This window comes from Lutra lutra, chromosome 5 (genome assembly GCF_902655055.1).
Source record: "Lutra lutra chromosome 5, mLutLut1.2, whole genome shotgun sequence".
Classification (NCBI taxonomy): domain Eukaryota; kingdom Metazoa; phylum Chordata; class Mammalia; order Carnivora; family Mustelidae; genus Lutra; species Lutra lutra.
This window is the reverse complement of record NC_062282.1, coordinates 147,434,698-147,458,997: the sequence shown is the minus strand read 5'-3', so window position 1 is coordinate 147,458,997 and position 24,300 is coordinate 147,434,698. Positions and strand designations below refer to the sequence as shown.

Genomic DNA, 24,300 nt, shown 5'->3' with positions numbered 1-24,300 from the left:
TCTGGCAGGTGCCATCCCATTTCTGCCACAGAGGAGACCTCTATTGGATGCCTTAGACATGTGCTTCTCTGTGTGTCTGCCTCTCTCATTCTATGTGCAGGAAGTTGAGAGCAAAATCCAAATGCTGATGTTCCCAAAAGCAGTATCTCCTGGACTTCACTTTCTGGCACATCACTCTTCAGGGTTTTGCCATATTCACATACCTCTGGCCATATTCTTTTGTTAAAAAATATCACTCAATTTAAACAAAAATATTAAGTAGATCTATTAAAAAAACACTATCATTCACAGACCTGTACCCCTGGGGATAAAAATATATGTTTATAAAAAATAAAATTAAAAAAACACTATCATAGAACTTATAGTCGTGATGCTGTAGAGTCATTAATACGATGAAAAAATGATGTTATTAAGTTCACCTGTTAATGATTATCTGCTGAAGGATCTGGAGCTCCAAATCTGAGGGCTGCTTTCACTTTATTAAAAGGAGAAATTAGAATCCAGTGTTCAAGATAAATAACGTCAAACCAAGATTTTTCTCTTGACCTTACCAGAAAGTTTCATAAAATGTGAAAAAGACTGACTTTCTCATATGTGAGTCAGCTCTCTATAATAGTGTGTCTGAGAGCTACCCGAAATCCTTCTTCATCTATCCTTGGGGAAATCCTGAATTCAAGTTGTGGTTCACAAACCTCGAATGTATATTAGAATCCCCAGGGGAGTTTATCAAACAAAGAGTTCTGGGGCGCACCCTGAAAAATTCCAGATGACACACTCATGTCCATAGTCAGAATAGCCACAAGGTGGAAGGAACACGTGGTCATTGATGGACAAATGGACAAATAAAAGGTGGTTTATATATACGCGGGAATATTATTCAGCCTTAAAAAGGAAGGATGTTCTGGGGCACATGGGTGGCTCAGTCAGTTAAGTGGCTGGCTCTTGATCTCAGCTCAGGTCTCCATCTCAGGGTGATGAGTTTAAGCCCTGTGTTGGGCTTCATGCTGGGCACGAAGCCGACTTTAAAAAAGAAAAAAAAGAAGGACGTTCTGACACATGCTGCAACGTAGATGAACTTTGAGGACATTGTATTTAACTACTATTTAGAGTGGTTAAATTCAGAAATAGAAAGTAGAATGTTGGTGGCTAGGAGCTGGGGGAGTGGGTCATTGCTGTTGAATGGGAACATTCGGTTTCCAGTTTTTGTCTATTACAAATAATGCTTCCAGAAGCAATTGTGTGAGGTTTTGGTTGCACATGAATTTTCATTTTTCTGGAATAAATGCCCAGGAAAGGAGTATAATTGGTAGGTCACATGGTTGTTTCATGTTCAGTTTTTTTTTTTTAAGATTTTATTTATTTGACAGAGAGAGAGAGAGAGATCACAAGTAGGCAGAGAGGCAGGCAGAGAAAGAGAGGGGAGGAAGCAGGCTCCCTGCGGAGCAGAGAGCCCGATGCGGGGCTCGATCCCAGGACCCTGGGATCATGAACCGAGCCGAAGGCAGAGGCCTTAATCCACTGAGCCACCCAGGCGCCCCAGCCCTCATGTTCAGTTTTTAAGAAAATGCTAACTTGTTCCCCAAAGTGTCTGTACTATTTTACATTCCCACCAACAATGTGTCAATGATAGTTTCGCTGCATCTTAACCACCATTTGCTTTTACCACTGTTTTTTATTCTAGCTGTTATGACGCACATATAATGATATCTCATTGTGGTCTCAATTTGCATTTTTCTCATCCGTAGTCAGACACTTAATTTGCATTTTCCTAATGGCTAATCATACTCAGCACCTTCTCATGCTTTTTTGGCATCCGCATATCGCCTTTGATGAAATGTCTCCTCCTCATGTCTTTTGTCCATTTTCTCTTCTTTTTTTTTTTTATTAATTTATTTATTTATTTGACAGAGATTACCGGTAGGCACAGAGAGAGAGAGAGAGGAGGAAGCAGGCCTCCTGCTGAGCAGAGAGCCCGATGCGGGTCTCAATTCCAGGACCCTGGGATCACGACCTGAGCTGAGGGTAGAGGCTTTAACGCACTGAGCCACCCAGGCGCCCCTGACCCCCCGCCCCCCCGCCCATTTTCTAATGGAGCTGTTTTTACCGTTGAGTCCTGAGAGTTCATTATATATTCTAGATCGGAGTCTGTTGTGAGACATGTGGTTTACAAAGTGGTTCTCCTGGCTTGTAGCTTGTTTCTTCATGGACTCTTGCTAAGGTCTTTCAGGGGGCAAAAGTTTTTTTATTTTAATGAGGTCCAATTTATCAATTTTTATTTTTATATTTTTCCAGTTTACCAATTTTTACTTTTATTTATTAAAAATTTTATTTATTTATTTGAAAGACAGAGATCACAAGTAGGCAGAGAGGAAGGCAGAGAGAGAGAGAGAGGAGGAAGTAGGCTCCCCGCGGAGCAGAGAGCCCGATGCGGGGCTCGATCCCAGGATCCTGGGATCATGACCCGAGCCGAAGGCAGAGGCTTTAACCTACTGAGCCACTCAGGCGCCCCAGTTTACCAATTTTTAAAATAGACTATGCTTTTGGTATCATGTCTGGGAATGTTTTCTTAAAAGGACTGTTGTAGAGAAGTTTTAGGTTTACAACAAAACTAAAGGGTGGTACAGAGACTTCCCATTTAACCCCTGAACCTGGACATGCATGGCATTGCCCGTTATCAACATCACTCCCCAGAACAATACATTTTTTTAATGAAAGATGAATATATCAATACACTATAACCACCCAAAGTCCATGTGAGTGAGTCCTATGGCTCACTCTTGATGTTGTACATTCTATATGTTTGGACAGATGTATAGTGACATATATCTATCATTATAAGACCATACAGAGTATTTTAACTGACCTAAAAATCCTATTATTTGCCTATTCATCCCTTGCTCCAATCATTGATCTTCTTGTTTCTATGTTTTTGCCTTTTCTAGAATGTCTTCTATCTGGCATCATACTATATGTACATAGCCTTTTCAGGCCTGACTTCTTTAACTTGGTAATACACAAATAAGATGCCTTCATGTCTTTTCATGTCTTGATAGTTCATACCTTTCCAACACTGAATAATATTCCATTGTCTGAATGTACCATAGTTTACTTATCCATTCCCCTACTGAAAAATACCTTGGTTGCTTCCAAATGTTGACAATTATGGAAAAGGGTGCTCTAAACTCTTTTGTGTAGGTTTTTGTGAGGACATGAAGTTTCAGCTTCTTTAGGTGAGTATCAAGCATAATTGCTGACTCAGCATAATTGCTGAGTCATATGGTAAGAATATGTTTTGTTTTGTAAGAAGCCACAAAACTGACTTCCAAAGGGTCTGTACCATTTTGCATTCCCACCAACAGTATATGAGGGTTCCTGTTGCTCCACATCCTCAACAGCATTTGGTGTTGTCAGTGTTCTGGATTTTGGCCATTCTAGTAGGTGTTCAGTTTTATCTCATTGTGGTTTTAATTTGCATTTCTCTGGTGATCTGTGATGTGGAGCACTTTTTAATATGCTCATTTGCTATCTGTATAATTTCTTTGGTGAGTTGTCTGTTGAGGTTTTTGGCCCATTTTTCAATTGAGTTGTTTGTTTTCTTATTGCTGAGTTTTAAGAGTTCTTTGTATAGTTTGGATAACCATCCTTTATTTGATATGTCTTTTGCAAATATTTTTTCCCAGTCTGTGGTTTGTCTTCTCTTTCTCTTTATACTGTTTTTTGCAGAGCAGAATATTTCAGTTTTAAAGAAGTCCACTTCATCCGTTATTTCTCTCATGGGTCATGTCTTTGGTATTGTATCTAAAAAGACCTCACCATACTCAAGGTCATTTAGGTTTTCTCTTATGTTTCTAGTAGGAGTTTTATGTTTTTGAATTTTACATTTTAAAGTGACCCATTGTAAGTTAATTTGACCCATTATGAATTAATTTTTGTGAAGGGTGTAAGGTTTGTGTCTAGATTCTATTTTTTTGCACATGGATGTCTAGTAGTTCCAGCAATATTTGTTGAAGAGACTATCATTACTCCTTGCATTGCCTTTGCTCCTTTGTCAAAGATCATTTGGCTGTATCTGTATGGGTCTCTTTCTGGGTTCTCTATTCTGTTCCATTGATCTATTTGTCTATTCTTTGACCAATATCACACTTTCTTGATTACCATAGCTTTATAGTAAGTCTTGAAGGCAGATAGTGTCAGTCTTCCAAGTTTGTTCTTCTCCTTCAATATCGTGTTGGCTCTTCTGAGTCTTTTGTCTCCCCGTATAAACTTTAGAATTGGTTTGTTGATATCCACAAACTTAACTTGCTGGGATTTTTATTAGGATTGCATTGCATTTACAGACCAAGTTGGGAAGAACTGACATCTTGATAATCTGACTCTTATCCAGACACCCAGGTGCCCTAGCAATCAGCTTTTGTATCTTACTCTTGTATAGTGCAAACTTGCTATGCTTTCTTATTAGTTGTAGGAGTTTTTTGGTCAATTCTTTTGGATTTTCTGCATAGACAATCATGTCATCTGTGACTAAAGACTGTTTCTTTCTTCACAATCTATACATCTTTTGTTTCATTGTCTTGACTTATTGCATTAGTAAGGTGTTCAGCACAATGTTGAAGAGGAGTGGTGAGAGGGGACATCCTTGCTTATACCTGACCTTAGTGGTAAGATTTCAGTTCTCACTATTACGTATGAAGTTAGCTGTAGACTTTTCATAGTCTTTATCAGGATGAGGAAGCTCCCCTCTATTCCCATTTTACTCAGTCTTTATCATGAATGATAGCAAATGCTTTTTCTGCATCTGTTGATAAGATCGTGTGATTTTTCTTATGTAGTCTGTTAATGTGATGGATTACATTATTAATTTTCATGTGTTGAACCAGTCTTGTATACCTGAGATAAGTCCCACTTGCTTGTGGTTTATAACTCTTTTTATACATTGTTGGATTTGGTTTGCTAATATTTTAACAAGTTTTATATCTGTGTCATAAGAGATATTGGTCAATAGTTTTATATATTTTTTGTAATGTTTTGTCTGGTTTTGGTATTGGGGTAGTGCCGTCCACACAGAATGTGTTAGGAATCATTTATCTGCTTTTTTTTATTCGGCACATTATGTCTTTTAAGGAATAGAAGATCAAATGTGTGAGCATAGAGCAGTTCGTAGTACTTATTATCTTTTTAATGTCCATGGGATCTGCACTGATGACTCCTTTTTCATTTCTGATATCAGTACTGATATAGTTGAATTAAAATTTATCATGTGTATTATTGTTTTCTGTTCATTGCTATTGTTCTTTGTTCCTATTTCTGTCTTCAACTACTTTTCTGCCTTTCTTCCCTATGTGGTGCCAATCCATGAATATAGCTTAGCTAAACTGACAATTCCATAGTTTTTCTATATAAGTAATTATATAGAAAAATCATCTCAAATAAAGACAGTTTTACGTCTTTGCTACTTTAGGTGCCTTTTGTTGCTTTTCCTTGCCTTACTTCCATGCCTAGAGTGTCTATTACAATGTTGGATAAAAGTGCTTAGGTGCAGATACATTTGTTTTGTTCCTTTTCTTAAGGTGAAAGTATTCAGTCTTACACTATCGTTATTTTTTCCTGTAGTTTTTCTTCTTCTTCCTCTTCTTCCTCCCCTCCTTTTACTCCTCTTCGTCCTCCCCTTCCTCCTCATCATCCCTGTTGTAGATTCCCTATATCAAATTAAGGAAGTTCCCTTCTGGTTTTTAATTTTCTGAGAATTTTTATCAGATTGGATGCCGGATTTTGCCAAATGCTTTTTTTTGCATCTTTGAGATGATGATGTGGTTTTTCTTTTTTAGTCTGTTAATATGGTAAATGACGTTGATTGATTTTTCTAATGATAAATTAATACTCTATTTAAAAGATAAAATCCCACTTGGCCTTGATGTATTATCCTTTTTATGTTTTGTTGCATTTGATTTACTAAAATTTTGTTCTTAACTTTGTATCCACATTTGTGAGTTTTCTTTCTCTTTGTCTTGGTATCTTTGGTATCAGAATAACACTGGCTTCAAATAATAAATTTAGAAGTTTTTCTTCTTTAATTTTTTGGAAGAATTTATATGGAATTGGTATAAACTCTTTCTTAAATTCTTGATTAACTTTCACTAATGAAGCCACGTGGGCTGGAAAGTTTTGGGGGGATGGTTTTTAACTACAAATTAAATCTCTTTAATGAATAAAGGGCTATTTTACTTATCTGTTTCTTTATGAGTAAGCTTTAGGAGTTTGGGTTGTGCAAGAAATTTGTCCATTTAGTCAAAGTTGTCAAATTTAAGTATAATTAGTGTTTCTAAACCATTCCTTTATTATTATTTTAGTAACTGTAGAATCTGTAGTGATGTCACCTCTCTCATTCCTGACATTGGTCATTTGTGTCTTCTCTCTTATGGGAACTTAAGTCCTGGTTCTGATATCACCTCTGGCACTTACTTATTGTCTAAACAGTTACTTATACTCCAGGGTACTCAGCTTTTTTAAGTTAAAAGGGTGGGGTTCTCCAAGGTCTCTTCTACTTCTGATAGACAATAAGTTTGATAAGTGTGCCTTGAAATTTATATAATTTATTAATCTTTTTGTAGAACCAATTTTTAGTTTCAGTGATTTTCTTTATCATTTTTCTTTTCAGTAATTTACATATTATTCTTTATTATTTCCTTTCTTCTTATTATTTTGGGCTCCCTTTTCTTTTTCTATTTTCTTTTTTTAAGATTTATTTATTTATTTTAGAGAGCGAGAGAGGGAGGGAGGGAGGAACAGAGGGAGAAGGAGGGAGAGAATTCACAAGCTGACTCCCCACTGAGCACAGAGCACCACGCAGTGTTCAATCTCACAACCCTGAGATCATGACCTGAGCCAAAATCAAGAGCCACATGCTCAACTGACTGAGCCACCCAGGTGCCACTTTTTCTTTTTCTCTTTTCTTCAGATGGGTGTGAGGTAATCGATTTAAGATATTTTTCTTCTCTAACATAGGTGTTTAGTGGTATAAATTTTCCACTAACTACTGAATTAGTGGCATGCCGCAAATAATTTCATGTTTTTAAAATTTTCGTTCAGTTCAACATACTTTATATTTCCCTTTTGACTTCTTCTTTGACTCATGGGTTGTTTACAACTCGTGCTGCCTAGTTTCCAAATATTTGGGCATTTTCTTGTTTTTTATTGAGTGCCTGACATTTCAAAGTTTATGTTGCTGAATGCAGTATTTTGTTATGTTGCTTTAATGAATGCTGTCTTTTTTAGATAGGTACATAAGTTATATGGTGACCTTCTCAATCCTTGTCTGATCTCCCATGGCTTGTTTTTAAGTTCTTTGAGAGTGAATCAAAAGTCGCCTTTACTCTAGACCTACTTTAATCCATTGCTTAGGCATTACCTTCCTGGTCTCTGTTGAAAAATCCAATCATTCTGGAGATTTCTGTACTCCGGCTTGTGGGAATTTGAACAACTCCTAGCACTGTGTGAGCTCTAGGAATTGTTTGGTTTTTCCCCTCTGTGGTACCTGTTCTTTCCCCCAATAGCATTTCTTTACCTGACCTCCTAAAGTATAGATTAATATTTCATCAAAGACTCGGCAATGGGGATGGGGAGGGGGAGTGGATTCTGTGCAGATTTCTGGATTTTTGCCCTGCAGATTTTAGCTATCTAGATCTCTCTGGGCATCAGTCATAGTCTTCTCCACTCAGTGAGACCCCTGAACTCAGTTTTTGTTCCCTGTCCCTGTGCTGCATTTGAGAAATTACTTATAGGTAGACAAGGTCATTGTAGAGTTCACCTCATTAGTTCCTCTTCTCTTGGGAATCACAGTCCTGTGCTTTCTGTTACCATGTCTGAGAACAGTTGTTCTATATATTTTATAAGAGTTTGTAGTTGTGTTCAACAGAGGGCTAATTCTAGCCTATGTTCCTCCATCAGGGTGGAAAACAGAAGTCTGATCATCTCTAGATTTGGTAATGTTATTAACCATAAAGTTAATCCTCGGTCTTCTTCATGATCTCTTAGTTGGCTTGTAGTTTTTATTACATTATGTTCTAAAAAGCACAAAAAAGGGCCCGAGGAAAGGGAGCTGGGAAGGACCATAGGCTGGGGACCTAGAGCCCTGGTTCTGGTACTACTCCTGCTACTTAACTCATTGTCTCCCCAGTTGTATAAATTCCCAGGGTACCAGCTTTCACATCTATAAATTAAGATGGTGGGACTCTCCAAGTTTTCTTTCACTTTTGAAATTCGGTGGAAGAATGTATAATTCCATTCTCATTCACAGTGCCCGTTAGGAATACATCTTGCTTTTCTGACCCTGCCACGTCTTTAATAAAATATTGACAGAATAGGGAGCTATTGAGAGAAGAGAGAATAGGATCCTCAGGGGATGAGGGTGGGCTCACTAGTGTGAAATGGCTGGAGAAAATTCTGATCTTTGATCAGGGACAAATGAAGATGAGAACAGTATGATCAGCATGAATCAGCGTGTGCAGGTGTAGAAAGAGTGAACAGAGAACTGAAAAAGATTTCCTTCCAGTTGCTGTTTATGCTAGGAAATCTGGCACCCTCCTCAGGGTATGACACACAAGGGAGAAATTTGAGCAATATTAGGAAAGAATTTAGAAGTATCAAAACAAGCAGCGAACTCCAGCGCCAAGCACATGATATCGTTGGTATCACAGAGAAAAGAGGTCATTTCACTATCCTATAGAGGCGTTGAACACACATGCTTCATGGGGCCTAGCCGTCTTCTCTAGGGGATGATTTTGCTCATCCAAGATTCAGATCCTGTATGTTTTGCAAACCAGTGTAGCCAGCCTATCGAGAAAGCACACCTCACAGCTCAGTAAAAGTGCAACTGCATTTCTCCCACTGTCCTTTACAATTTAGTCTCTGAGATCTTCTTTCCTGCTCCTGCCTAAATACTCTAACAGCCCATAATTTACCGCTCATTCTTCGGTGACAGATGACCTACGTACACGAAGTCACAAACACTGTCCAGATATAAAATTAGAGAATTCAGTCCTGGATCATACTAGAAGCCTTGAACTTCATTTACTGGGGAATCTCCCTTTCTCTCACTCCGTGAGCACTTCCCCGAGCCGGAGTTGGAGGCTTTGGGTTAGAAGCCTGCAGTGAGGTAAGGGCTAAGGGGCAGTGATGTTTCCATTTCTCAACCTCATGGTTCTCGTCGCCCCTTCTTCCATCTTGAGAGCTGCCGTTGCTCCCACAGCAGGTCCTGTGGGACTAGGGGAGATGGGGAGCAGTGACCCATAGAGCAGGTCTTACCTCGCCATTTGCTCTGACTCTGGCTTTGCACATACATTTTCCCCTCAAATGTCATTTTCTCACTGTTTCTCTTTCTCCTACAGTTTTCTTGACCCTGAAGGCTGCTTCCTCTGTTTGTCTGTTCTTATGGTCATTCGTGACTCCTTCCTCAGTGCCACCCTGGGATGTGCAGGGGTGACTCTCCAGCTTCCTGCTGGTGGCCCTGTTGGACAGAACCCAAGGCCCTGTACTGGCTCACTCCATGTCTCAGGGCACATAACTCTCCCAAGAAATAAATATATATATACACACATACATACATACATATACCCCTGAGCTGGGGTTGACGTGGGTCCCAAGACATTAGCCCTCTTCTTCTGGTTCTGCCTCCAAAGCAATCAGTCCTCCTGCCTTTCAGAGTCCCTCCTGGTAGGAGTTAGACTCGAACCAGTGTCCATTTTGTCTTTCCCATCTGGACGCTGGGTACCAGCCTCCATGTCTCTCAGCCTCGGGAAACACCCTCTACTCTCTGAGAGACCTTCTCCCCTTCTAGTTCCTCCTAGTTAGGAGCTGCCCTCCTCCCAGCACCCTGAGATCAAGAGGGCTTGGGTAACTATGCCACAGAAATCTCTCCTCCCATCTCTTGTCTCCATTCCCTGACTACCTTCCTTATATCTTTTGTTTAAATGATTTTATTTATTTATTTATTTGAGAGTGAGCATGCACAAACAGAGGGGAGAGGGGCAGAGGCAGAAGAGGGAGAAGCAGACTCTCTGCCAAGCAAGGAGCCCGATGCGGGGCTCGATCCCAGGACCCTGGGATCATGACTTGAGCTGAAGGCAGAGGCTTCACCGGCTGACCCACCCAGACTCCTCCTCGCATCTATCTTTGATGGAGGTGGGAAGCCCAAGAAGGCCCCGTGGGTTCTCGTGGCCATCCACTTCGAAAATCTTCGTGACATGGTTTGGCACCTTCTTCTGGAATTGTACCTCTATTATGCCTTGTTGCCTGGTAGAAACTTCAGTTTTAAGATCGTGTTACACAAGTAATAAATAAACATGATTCATGGGCCAAGCCTCGAACCACAGACCAGTGGGGTAACATCCGTCTTTACTAAACATTTGGATTTCTGAGTGTGTCGTTGTACAAAAACAACTCAGTGGGGACCACTTTCAGGTCTTACTTAACTCTTGGCCAGTTATGTTACTCAGCACTTGGTAGCTTGATCTGTAGGCATATGGAGGCCATAAATGCCTTGGAATGAAATACCTTACTGAGTGTATATTTCTTCTTTTTTTTTTTTACTTATAAAACTTTTTATTTTTATTTTTTTTATTTTCAGCATAACAGTATTCCTTGTTTTTGCACCACACCCGGTGCAATTCGTGCCCTCTCTAATACCCACCACCTGGTTCCCCAACCTCCCACCCCCCACTGCTTCAAACCCCTCAGATTGTTTTTCAGAGTCCATAGTCTCTTATGGTTCACCACCCCTTCCAATTTCCCCCAACTCCCTTCTCCTCTCTAACTCCCCTTGTCCTCCATGCTATTTGTTATGCTCCACAAATAAGTGAAACCATATGATAATTGACTCTCTCTGCTTGATTTACTTCACTCAGCATAATCTCTTCCAGTCCCGCCCATGTTGCTACAAAAGTTGGGTTTTCATCCTTTCTGATGGAGGCATAATACTCCATAGTGTATATGGACCACATCTTCCTTATCCATTCGTCCGTTGAAGGGCATCTTGGTTCTTTCCACAGTTTGGCGACCGTGGCCATTGCTGCTATAAACATTGGGGTACAGATGGCCCTTCTTCTCACTACATCTGTATCATTGGGGTAAATACCCAGTAGTGCAATTGCAGGGTCATAGGGAAGCTCTATTTTTAATTTCTTGAGGAATCTCCACACTGTTCTCCAAAGTGGCTGCACCAACTTGCATTCCCACCAACAGTGGAAGAGGGTTCCCCTTTCTCCACATCCCCTCCAACACATGTTGTTTCCTGTCTTGCTAATTTTGGCCATTCTAACTGGTGTAAGGTGGTATCTCAATGTGGTTTTAATTTGAATCTCCCTGATGGCTAGTGACGATGAACATTTTTTCATGAGTCTGATAGCCATTTGTATGTCTTCATTGGAGAAGTGTCTGTTCATATCTTCTGCCCATTTTTTGATATGATTGTCTGTTTTGTGTGTGTTGAGTTTGAGAAGTTCTTTATAGATCCTGGATATCAACCTTTTGTCTGTACTGTCATTTGCAAATATCTTCTCCCATTCCGTGGGTTGCCTCTTTGTTTTGTTGGCTGTTTCCTTTGCTGTGCAGAAGCTTTTGATTTTGATGAAGTCCCAAAAGTTCATTTTCGCTTTTGTTTCCTTTGCCTTTGGAGACATATCTTGAAAGAAATTGCTGTGGCTGATATTGAAGAGGTTACTGCCTATGTTCTCCTCTAGGATTCTGATGGATTCCTGTCTCACGTTGAGATCTTTTATCCATTTTGAGTTTATCTTTGTGTATGGTGTAAGAGAATGGTCGAGTTTCATTCTTCTACATATAGCTGTCCAGTTTTCCCAGCACCATTTATTGAAGAGACTGTCTTTTTTCCACTGGATATTTTTTCCTGCTTTGTCGAAGATTATTTGCCCATAGAATTGAGGGTCCATATCTGGGCTCTCTACTCTGTTCCACTGGTCTATGTGTCTGTTTTTATGCCAGTACCATGCTGTCTTGAGTGTATATTTCTAATGTGGCAGGAGATGGACCGCCCAAGGACATCATGTGGTCTTGACCCCAAGACCTCCTCCAATGCAAGAACGTGGTGAGTCCAGGATTCTCCAGCTATACCAGAGGGCATTTTTTTGAAATACCAAGCCCCTACGAGACAAGCTCTCCCAAATTAACTACCCCTCTCCCCAGCTGATTGCTTTCAACCCAGACTTCACAGGCACTGTAATAGCATGTTTCAATGAGCTCTGCGGGCACCAGAGGATGGATGGTTCTCTTTTCTGAGGTCAGGATATCCTTACAGGGTTGCTTGAGTCCAAAGCAGAGAGAGCAGGGGAACTAACACCAGCCTTCAGTTCCCACATGTGGCATAACCAGATCGTGTGTGCTGCTGGCTGGTCCTGACCTTGGGAGTGAAGACTGCAAGCCAGAAAGGCTGTGTGTTATAGGGATCTTTCCCGTTTTGTTTGTTTGCAGAAAACCAGGGAAGGAAATAGTTGAGTAAAATCCAAGAGTTTCTTTTATTGCACTTTTCTAGAGGCCTAAATCACAAAATGGGAAGGCATGTGCTTGTTGTTTGTTAAAGCAGTGACTCTCTGAGCTGCTTGTCTCTGCTTAGCCTTTTTGAACCTGTAGACCCCCTCCCCCCCCCCACCTTTTTAATTTAAAATCAGTAAATTAACATACAGTATATTATTTGGTTCAGAGGTAGAGTAGCCCCTTTTGAAGAGCATACAACTTTCCCACTTGCCTGAAGAGTCTGATATTCTCACCTCACAACTTCCTCAAGAGTCATATGTTTGTGCCGTCGTGGCAGTGGAGGTGTTCCCAAGCTTTACTTATTTTATTTATTTATTTATTTATTTATTTATTTATTTGTCAGAGAGATTGAGAGAGAGAGGGAGTGAGCACAAGCAGGGGGAGCAGCAGGCAGAGGAAGAAGCAGGCTCCCTGCTGAGCAAGGAGCCCTGATCAATACAGGACTTGATCCCAGGACCCTGAGATCATGACCTGAGCTGAAGGCAGCCGCTTAACCGACTGAGCCACCCAGACCCCCCTTCCTGCTCAATATTCTTCCCACTACATTGTCAATCATTTGATTTTTTTCTACTTCATCACCTATCTTTTAAAGATAGCAACCAATACTACAAAACAAATACCAGGGCAACAGACACGATAAAATTACTGTGTACTTATAAATATAGAGATATCAGATCAAGGTGCCTTTATTTTATAGTCCCTCCGAAGCTGAGAAAATACTTACTCAGTTGCTACGAACCCATGTTTTTGCCAAGTGTTAAAAGTGATACAAAGAGGAAATACATGACCCCTAACTTCCGGTAGTTTGAATTTTATTAGGAAGACGACTTCAGTTCGTCTTCAGCTTGACCTCAGCTGTGACATTTGACACCTGTCTAAATCCTTCGTAATTGGTGACTTCTAACTCTCCACCCTGACCCCATTAACTTATCCCTCCTTGAATTCTGCTACAGTTCAGCTATATGGAGAGCAATCTGGAAGACTGAAAGGAATATAGGGAATCTGTAGGTTGTTAATTGATAAATTCAGTCATGAATAAGGTGAAAGTTCAAACAGCAATAAAAGGTCGATAGTGCCATTACTTTCTGGGTGGGGGAGCAGGAAGGCATGACTCGTTGTTAAGGGGTGCTCAGCTAGCAGGACTTGGAGCAAAGTCTTGCAGCCAAAGTGTTCACAGAGGTCAGAGTTCACAGAGGTTAGAGGTCACAGGCCACCTTCCAGTCCCTGCAAGCTGGAGCAACGTTAAGTGGGAGGAAACATATAGGGCAAGACAGGCTTGTTGAAAATTACTGTTTTTTGGGACAATTGGGGAAGGTATGTGCTATGGTGAGTGCTGTGAAGTGTGTAAACCCAGTGATTCACAGACCTGTACCCCTGGGGCTAATAATACATTATATGTTAATAAAAAAACATGTGAAAGAAAAATAAAATTAATTACATCTTCAAAAAAAAAAAAAGAAAATTACTGTTTTGTCACAGTGAGGTTATGAACACATCAAGCTGGCTTCCTGGAGAGGCATGACTGTTGCATGTGAATTTTCATGTGAGTGGGGTGCCTTGCCGTGAGTGGAGATGGGTGTGATAGTGGGGGGCCCATATTCCTCCATACCTGTTGAATTCCCCTGTTATTTATCTAAGAGCTGGGCCTGAAACAAGGGTAAATGCATCTAGGACACCATGCCCCAGGACCTTAGGAAAAAAAAAAAAGAATTAGCATCCATAGTTGTCATTCCAAATCAGGGCCCCAGGTGGCCAAGTCTTTTTTTTTTTTTTTTAAGATTTTATTTATTTATTTGACAGAGATCACAAGCAGGCAGAGAGGCAGGCAGAGAGAGAGGAGGAAGCAGGCTCCCCGCTGAGCAGAGAGCCCGATGCGGGGCTCGATCCCAGGACTCTGAGATCATGACCTGAGCCGAAGGCAGCGGCTTAACCCACTGAGCCACCCAGGCGCCCCCCCAGGTGGCCAAGTCTTAATGAAACTGTGGGTTTATTTTGAGAAGAAAGTTGGTAGCAAGGACCCGTCTCTTAGATTCAGGCCGTGTTACAGAGGCTGAACCTACAGATCTCTTCATTAGCCCAGGGCACTCTTGTCCCTAAACTTTTCCTAGTAAATCATCAGTGTGCTGTGGGATGTCACTTTTTGTATTTTTCCATGGAGTTGGGGGAAGGAGCAGTAGGGATTTGATAAATCCACCCAAATGTAAATGAAAGTTATTTTTCTTTCATTTGGCATGGACTTAGATCACTTACCCCAGTGGGTGCAGAATAAAACCTTTTCTAAATTTTCAACCAGGAAGAAGAGGGACCATGTGAGAAAAAGATAAAGATGTAGACATTCTGCAGCAGACTTTGCTTGTACTGCAGTGGAAGATGAGAGCAATAGTCCATTCCCCAAAAAGTCATCCTCATTTAAAAAATAACTTGGTTCTCAAAAGCCTGTCATTGCGTATTTGCTATATTTGTTCCTATTTTGTTTGCACAGGGTTTTAAAGGCATATGACGTAATGGAGTAAATAGTATTTTGTGGTCAAAAATTAAATAGGTCCTTTGTATTTTAGGTCTTACAAGAATTCCAAGGTGTGGTGAGAACGAAAATGTGTGTGTTTTAACTGGAAGGGCAGCGAGGAAGATGAAGGGAAACATTCTAGCTCCTTCCTGAATATAATTATAAGCTGTCATCCCTCCATATTTTTTTTTGTTTCCCCTAATTTGAAACAAAAATAAATAGATTTTTCCCAAAAATGTATTACAGGGCCCTTTTGGCATCTCAGATGGAACCCACGTTTGCCAGGAGTGTGTTTCCTTGTTTTGATGAGCCAGCTCTAAAGGCAACTTTTAATGTTACAATTATTCATGATCCGAGCTATGTGGCCCTTTCCAACATGCCAAAGCTGGGTAAGTAATATTTCCTGTCCTCATGTATACGTGTATATTAATGATACATATGTATGTGTATGCATACAGGCATATATTTGTGTACGTATATATATTTAACTCTGTAATACCTTTTTTTAAAAAAGATTTTATTTATTTATTTGACAGAGAGAGAGATCACAAGTAGGCAGAGAGGCAGGCAGAGAAAGAGGAGGAAGCAGGCTCCCTGCTGAGCAGAGAGCCCGATGCAGGGCTCGATCCCAGGACCCTGAGATCATGACCTGAGCTGAAGGCAGAGGCTTTAACCCACTGAACCACCCAGGAACCTCTGTAATACCTTTATCAACAGCTTTTCTAGACCATGCATTGGCAAAGTATTATAATTAGGGAAAGCGGGCACTTGGGGTCTGTATCAGTACCAGCATCTCAATGATGGTAAACCCCTATTCTTTCTGCATTGCAAACTGGGGACACCACATTGTTCTTATTCCTTGGAGGCCCGTCTGCCTGCAAATTTGGCCTTCCATATTGATCATCAGTGATAACAGGCCAGACTTGGTCTGAATCTGGTGCACAGATGTGTTTCATTTGGCTCACATGATTTTTCCCCCCTTCGGATTGAACTTCGAAAAATCCAGAGATTTCTCATAAAAATCAAGATCTTTTACTTCCTTGTAAACTTAGAAGATCTAAGGACCCCAGGCATGCAGGTCCTTCGTGACAGCAATAGTTAGAGCTCATGAGAGTCTGTCTGCTGCGGATGGCCCCCCAGTCCCCACCACTGTGGTCCCCACCACTCCCTGTGACTGTATGTCAGCCCCATTCACACCAGATATCCGGTCCCTGGCTTTAAAGACCAAGCCTGCCTCCACGGAAGACTTTGCTGAAACCTGATATTGGTCAGATTGCCCTTCCTTGACCTTCTGTGGGCCTGGGAGGCTCTAGATGAAGTGTTCTGAGAGCTGGACCGGTCTAGGAAACAGAAGTGATGGAAAAGAGAAGAGGTGTGTTGTCTCTTAGTTGCCTCCTAGTGCCTGTGGATTTAGCACTCCATCAATATTGTTCAAGATACTGATTCAGAGGAAAGATGCTGTCCTTAGACTTCCTAATGCTGTTTCTTCATTTGTTTTTAATTGAAGTATCACGGACATAAGCAATTACATGAGTTTCAGAGGTACGTCATAGAGATTTAGCGATTATGTGACATTAAGAACTGTTCCCCATGATAAGTGTAGTTACCCTCTGTCACCATACAAAGTTAGGATTCTTGATGACATTCTTCTCTACGCTGTACATTCTATCACCATGGCACTGATATATATTTTTTTAATTATTTATTTTAAGAGAGAGCTTGCTAGCAGGGGGAGAGGCAGAGGGAGACGGAGAATCTCAAGCAGGCTCCACGCTGAGCACGGAGCTCAAGGCAGGGTTTGATCTCACAACCCTGAGGTCATGACCTGAGCCAAAACCAAGATTCAGATGCTTAACCTACCAAGCCACCCAGGCGCCCCTCTGTGGCATTGATTTTATCACTGGAAGTCTATAGCTGTGGATCACCTTCGCCCCCTCCCCTTTTTTTTTTTTTTAAAGATTTTATTCATTCACTTGACAGACAGAGATCACAAGTAGGCAGAGAAGCAGGCAGAGAGAGAAGAAGAAGCAGGCTCCCTGCTGAGCAGAGAGCCCCATGCGGGGCTCAATCCCAGGACCCTGAGATCATGACCCGAGCTGAAGGTGGGGGCTTTAACCCACTGAGCCACCCAGGCACCCCCACCTTCACCCCTTTTGCCCACTTCCCCAAACCCCGTCCCACTGGCAACCGCCATTTTATTCTCTGTATTTATGAGCCTGTTTCCAGTTTTTTTGTTTGTTGGTTGGTTGGCTCGTGTGTTTTGCTTTTAAAATTTCGCACATCAGTGAAATCATATGGTGTTCGTCTTTCTCTGACTTGTTTCACTTCATATGGTTTTGATGAGTTCGGGGTGGAGAAAGCCAAACGGCTCAGACTCTCGGGACTGGCTGGGAGGAAGTCGCTGGGTGACACATGCCCGGACACATCGTTACAAAGGTGGCTGTTAGTGCTTTGGTTTGCAGTGATCTGGGCTGAAATTGGTTTCCGTAGGTCAGTCTGTGAGGAGAGACAGGAACGGAAGCGCGTGGACCGTCACTACCTTTTCCACGACGCCCCACATGCCGACTTACTTAGTGGCCTTGGCCATATGTGACTATGCCTATGTGGACAGAACCGAAAGGGGCAAGGAGGTGAGTGAGGAAGACCGTCCAGGTAAGGGTGCCTCTGTTCTGGCTGTGGATGGTTGGGCCGTTCCTCCTGCATCCGTGAGGGTTACACCTCCATCTCCCATCGTCACCTCCTGGTGGCCCCTTTGACTGTTTCCAAGCTCTGTTGAAACTCTTAGTTTGGGGAGCCTCTGAGGGGCTCAGTCAGTTAAGCATCTGCCTTCAGCTCAGGTCATGATCTCAGAGTCTTGGGATTGAGTCCCACATTGGGCTCCATGTTCTGGGGGGGAGTCTGCTTCTCCCTCTGCCCCTGTTTCTGATCATGCTTGCTCCCTCTCTCCCAAATAAGTAAATAAATAACATCAAGAAAAGAAGAACAAAAGAACTAAAGGAAGGGAAGGGAGGGCAAGGACAAGGGCAAAGGCAAGGAAAAGGAAAAGGAAAGGAAACTTTACAGATGGGACGCCACGATTCTCCCACACCAGCACCTCGAAGCTCAGGTATGCCAGCCGTTTAGTACATGAGGTGACTACAGCCTCGAAGGGGGGTGACAGTGTGTCCAGCACCCCCAACAGCTCCAGGTCCCAGCCAGGAACAACTACCGTGGGGGAAACAGTGCCTGCAGGTGATGAATCAGGGCTGTGGGCTGGCTCAACTCAGGGGCACCCGGCACTTCCCCGGAGCTAGGTGAAGGAGGTGCCCTGTACCAACACCTTGTTTCCGCCCAGTTATGCCTTCCCTCTGTAGTCACCCTTGGGGCAAATAATCTGGGTACCTGCAGCAGTCCTTCACCTGCTGGCTCACGGCTCACCCTGGAGCAGTGAGGGAAGTAAGGCCGATTCCGCAAGCTGTGCTCTTCCTCCTGGCGTCCACCTCCCAGAGCTGAGGACAATCAAGCCCCCAGAGTGGGCAGAGACTCTGTCCCGGGCCCAGCATTTTCCAGGCTTGTACCGTGGACTTGTATTGTGGAGTGGACAAGCCTCTGGCCAGGGGGAGAATCACTCCCAGTTACTCCTCCGAAGGCTGAATGAACTGTACCGTCTTCCAGGCAAACCGCAGCTTCTCCTCAGCTCTTGGCTGCAGCCTGATTTCTCTCTTCCCAAAGGGACACTGGTGGGTCCTTGAGATTCACAGATGGAACACAGACCACATGAAACATTCAAGACCCCTCCTGACAGATCTCCTCAGGCATGATGTTAGACACGTGCTTCGGACCTGGCAGGACGGAGTGACCCAAGGGGGTGTGTCAGCTCCTACAGCTCAAGTGGCTTGTGGCTCTCGGGGCCGCCCTTCCACAGAAAGTCTGAGAAAAGGGGGCCAGTCCATTTCTTGGTGAAAGATAGCCCTGAAAAGAAAACCAGCTGTCACTGAAGCAAAGAGGAAATGGAACGGGCCTAAGAGAAGCATGTTCTTCGCCAGAACATTGAAACTTGGGATGAAGTTATCAGTGGAATGCTGCATTTGGCGCAGGCTCAGCTCTCTACAAAGGGAAGGAGTCCGCCGTCTATCCTACAGGGGAACCAGAATGTTCTCTTGGAAGAGGGTCCGGATGATACAAACAATTGCTTGTCAAGGAATAGATAAACATTTAGTGAGATTGAAAAGGCGGTTCATCCTTGACACGAGGAAACACGGACCTAAGGTTGGAAATAACATCCTTTGAGCAGACCTTAGCGCACACAGGCACGTGTAAAAATTTTCAAACTCTCTTAGGTGTTGAGGTCTGCTGGGTGCAGGGAGGACCCCAAGATCACACTGAGGGGCAGTGAGGTGTGATTTTGAAGGAACTTTCCAGCTGTATCTCCCAAGTGTTCCTCACTGTTTGGTGTTAGCCCTGCCCCCATGCAGGTTGAAGTCTCCATTGTCAGCCTCCCCTTTAGCTTATAAGATGGTCGTTTAGGGGAGGAGCTTTGGAAACTGAAAGTCGATCCTACAGAGGTTCAGTTATTTCCCCAAATGTTGCAGTGAAAATGCATCCACCTTGAATGCAGGGGGAAGGTATGTTCTTTCCACTGAGCTTGGGTGTGGGCTTGGGTGCCGCCATCTTTCCCTTGCCTGGAACTAGAGGTGGGGGTGGGGTAAGCGCAGTGTAGGGGCAGGGCTGAATCCTGGGGCCTCCTTCCCAGGAGAAGGAGGCCTCTGCAGTGTAGAGGAGGCCAAAAAGCATGAGGTCAGAGGCCCCAGAAGCAGGTGGTTACATTCTGTGAGAGGGGAACATTCCTGAAGACCTCACGTAATTCCAAATTCACATAATTCAAGACAAATTTCCCAGCAGAAATACAAGCAGAGGAAGGTGAATGCATTCTTGGAGCTCAGCATTCTGCAAATATTGCTGTCCTGCTTTTCATTTTCCTCGCCTTTGCTCTGGTGTTCAGCAGAGAACTCCTTCTCAAATTGACGGTATTCATGGCAGGACGATTACCTCAATTCCCTCATTTCTAACTTTTTTTTTTTTTAAAGATTTTATTTATTTATTTGACAGAGGTCACAAGTAGGCAGAGAGGTAGGCGGGTGGGGGGAGGGAGAAGCAGGCTCCCCGCCAAGCAGAGAGCCTGATGTGGGGCTCGATCCCAGAACCCTGGGATCATGACCTGAGCTGAAGGCGAAGGCTTAACCCACTGAGCCACCCAGGTGCCCCCTCATTTCTAACTTTCATTCCAGGGTTTTTTGAGTTTCGTGCATGTTTCCTGGCATTAACGCTAGCAACCCCATCAAAAAGTGCTCCGATGCTATTGTCGTGGCATAGACAATGATTTCATATTAAAATAATAACGAGGGGCGCCTGGGTGGCTCAGTCGTTAAGCGTCTGCCTTTGGCTCAGATCATGATCTCAGGGTCCTATGATGCAGTCCTGCATCAGGCTCCCTGCTCAACAGGGAGCCCGCTTCTCCCTCTTCCTCTGCCTTTCTCCCTGCTTGTGCTTGCTCTCTCAAATAAATACAATATTTTATAAATAATAATAATAATGAATACAAATAATAAAACAGAAACAAAGGAGCCACCAGAGTTGCAAAATCAGTTCCCAAAGGCCCCAACAATAGCTCGGTCACATTAAACTAACAAACCAAGGCAGGGATGTCTCTTTACCTACTAAAGAGGAAATATCATAAACAGAGACTGTAATTCAGTTACTCCACAGCTCTAAAATCATAAAACTCCTGGTGAACTTCTTTGAATGAAGGGAATTATAACTTTATTTAAAACTTTGAAGACAAGCTCGCCCTCTTCACGACCTTAGCGTTAACAAGCATGAAGAAGCCATTTTAAATTTGCGTGATGAGGACGCCTACAATCTGTGCCACACTGTATAACCCCTGCTAACTGCACGATTCTGTTTGGCAACACTGGAAATAGGTCCTAAAAAGGGGAGGCAAGGGTCTGAGATGCCCTTTTATTCAAAGACAGAGTCTACACTTCCTGTCGGGGTAGATACGGGTGCAAGGATTACTTCAGAATTCTCAAAGTTAGACGTGTTACTGGAAAACATTGAAATGACCCCTTCTGGAGAATCACTGCTCACATCGTAGCCAACAACCTTCTGGATCTTCTCCAGGGCTACATGTACACGTTTCTGGTTGACCCTGGAATAACACAGATTTGAACCCAGCAGGACCACTTATACACAGATTTTGTGTATAGTTCAGCCTTGTAAATGTATTTTCTCTTCCTTACGATTTCCTTAATAATGTCTTTTCTCTAGCTTTCTTGTAAGAAGCAGTGTGTAATAGACGAAATGTGTATTAAGTGACTGTTCCCGTGGTCAGTAAGGCTTTCAGTCAACAGCAGTCCTATTAGCAGTTAAGTTTTTGGAGACCCAAGAGTGATCTGTGGGTTTTTGACTGCATAGGGTCGGCACTCCTCTAACCCCCCGTGCTGCTCAGGGGTGACCTGCCAATTTTCTGTTCCATAGCTTCTTCTCGAAAAGTAAGGCTTTGACTCTAGAGCATCAGGGAACTGGTGCAGGCAGCCCCCCGACCCATTGCCAAAGTCAGGACTGCTTTTCCTAATCGCCACTTAATTGTTCTGATTTAGATACGCATCTGGGCCCCGAAAGACTCCATCAAGAACGGAAATGCAGACTTTGCTCTGAACATCACAGGTCCCATCTTCTCTTTTCTGGAAGATTTATTTAATATTAGTTACCCTCTTCCCAAAACAGGTGAGCTGTCTTCCTTTCTGTTGCAATGGGTTTCCTATTACGGGGGCCCTAGGTTAAGGTCAAAGGTACACAGAGGAGCCTTTGAGGGCCCACTGTCTCCATTTAACTGCTCTTTTGGGGGCAGCCCTGCCTGCCTCCCAGCCTCGTGTCCTACACCTTCCTGAACACAGAGGGGCCTGTCTGCTGTTTCTCTGTACAATGCTGTGTGCCCAGTCTTCTGGATTTAGATTCCTTTGTGTTCTCAGAATTTAGATTCCTCCTGGGTACTCACTGCCAGCCTCCCAGCCTCCAGCCCCGGCTTTCTCTCTTGCATTCTGTCCTTTCTCTCTTCCCGTGCATGGGAGTGAGGTGATATTCTGGATCCTTTTAGCGGTCCTTTGTGGGTTCCTCCCATTCCCATGAATGAGGGTTTTGGGGTGGTGGTGGTTTTCTGCGGGGTGGGGTTTGTTTGGGTTCTGTTTGTTTTTACTCCTACTCTTTAGCTGTGAGTCATGGGGTGAGGACGTGAGGTCCTGTCAAGATTTGTTGTGTAAAATTGGAATCACGTGTGAACACTAGGATCCTAGAGGAAGCACGTAAACGTTTTATTGGTTATAGATCGGCAGTGTGTGTCCTTCAAATTGTGTGAATCACTCAGCTTAGAAAGTCGCCCAGTGTTTTCTCTGTCTACGGTGAGAGTATATTATGCAAATGTATTTTATTCCTCTGACATATTATGTGAAGTCTTGGGAAACGTGTGCTCTATCTACACAGGCAGATGATGGAAGAAGGTAGTAAGTCCCTATCTGGGAACTCCAGCCTCCTGAACTTGGTCCAGCGAGCTGAGGGCATTGCTGGCTCAGGAATGGGGCATGAGGCCGGCTTGGCCCAAGGGATCCCAGAAGTGAAATCTGTCCTTTTAGGAGTTGGGGGCATCAGAAGCCTAGCCTTGGAGGCTTCTGAGGCCGGAGGATCTCAAGATGACCCTTGTCTAGGCAAGAAAAGTTCCACACCCCGTTCCATAAAGCATCCCCTCCATCCAACTAGCCCCCTCCATTTACCTCCATCCCCACCTCCCTGTGTCCCCCAGCGCTCCCTAGTTTGTACCACCACCATCTTCACCCCCAGCAGCCCTAACTGGATTATGCTCCCTTCCCTCTTGCCCCCTCAATTCCATCTCCCACCCTGAGGCCCAGGGGATCTTTCCCTAATGAAATCCAATGACCATATCACTGTCCTCATTAAAACCTCTCCCTGGCTTCCCATTGCCCTGAAGATCAAGTCCAGAGTCTGCTCTGTCTTTACAACATGGATCTCTTGCCACACTCTCAGGGCTTTCAGCAATTCTTCAGAGTTGGAAGGAGGCTTTGCCCACCTCCCCCCTGCCCCACACCACACCCCCTGCCCCATCCCCTCCTCCACCTTCCTCTTCTCCTCTCTCCCAGGCTCTCTTACATGGGCACTTTGAACATCCAGAGATGATGTCTCCCCAACTGGTTAATTCGTGTATTTCTCCACTCAGCACCCCCTCCTCCAGGCAGCTTTCCCTGACTCCCTTTTCCTCATGCTTCCACAGAATCCTGTGCACTTCTCTATTCAAGCTCTTGACTTAACTGGATCCTAATTGTCACTCCCACCCCCACCCCCAGCCTCTCCTGCTTTCCATTAGATCAAGAGTAACCTGGGCTTGGGATCTGACTTTTTTTTTTTTTTTTTGGTACCCTCAGAGTCTATGGATAATGCTTCTTTCAGAATAGTAAACAGTAAACTTTATGTGTGTGTGTGTGTGTGTGTGTGAAGGGAATAAATATGTGCAATTTGTTCAGTAATTCCATGTAAATTCTGACTAGATTATCAGCTTCTGGAAATCAGGGTTATAGTTGGCACATTTCGATATCCTTCATAGCCTCTCAACCAATGTGACACATGGGTGGCCCTCGATCACAACCGTCAAAATGACAGGTGATTAAAATAAGGAGATTTTCTATTACTGGATCTTTAAGAGAAACATAAATGAATGTTTTCTAGTTATTTTAACTCTTGGTCGAGCCATTTAAAAAAATACAGAACAGTGGGGGAGTCTGCTTCTCCTTCTGCCTACTGCTGCCTTGCTCGGGCTCTCTCTCTTGTTCTCTCTCAAATGAATAAATACTTTTTAAAAAAATAATAAGTATGGGCTTTTAAGATTTGCAGACTTTTATTTTAGTTTTTTTAAAGATTTATTTATTTATTTGAGAGAGAGAGAGAGAGAGGGAGAGACAGTGTGTGTATCCATGGGAGCCAGGGGGAGAGGCAGAGGGAAAGAGACAGGCAGGGCTTGACCTCAGGTCACTGAGATGATGACATGAGCCAAAAATCAAGAGTCCAGTGCTTGACCGACTGAGCCACCCAGGGAACCCATCTTGGTGCTTTTTTAATACAAGAGAAGCAGGTGACTGGGACTCTGAGTAGCTGAGTTGAGGGTGGTAGCTTCAGGATGTAGAAGCAAAAGCCACGAATCACCAAGC

At 43.2% G+C, this 24,300-nt stretch overlaps 1 protein-coding gene across 3 annotated transcripts in view; it reads left to right on the top strand.

Annotated features, from left to right (window-relative positions):
• LVRN (laeverin) overlaps positions 1–24,300 on the top strand; it is a 64,843-nt gene that overhangs the window by 3,165 nt on the left and 37,378 nt on the right. For all 3 annotated transcript variants that reach the window (XR_007127624.1, XM_047731041.1, XM_047731042.1), the window contains exons 2-4: positions 15,296–15,438; positions 17,540–17,679; positions 21,688–21,814. Coding sequence is in view for 2 of the 3 variants with exons in the window: in XM_047731041.1 (XP_047586997.1) it covers positions 15,296–15,438; positions 17,540–17,679; positions 21,688–21,814 (410 nt within the window). In the remaining variant the exon portion in view is untranslated. The remainder of the gene's footprint in view (positions 1–15,295; positions 15,439–17,539; positions 17,680–21,687; positions 21,815–24,300) is intronic.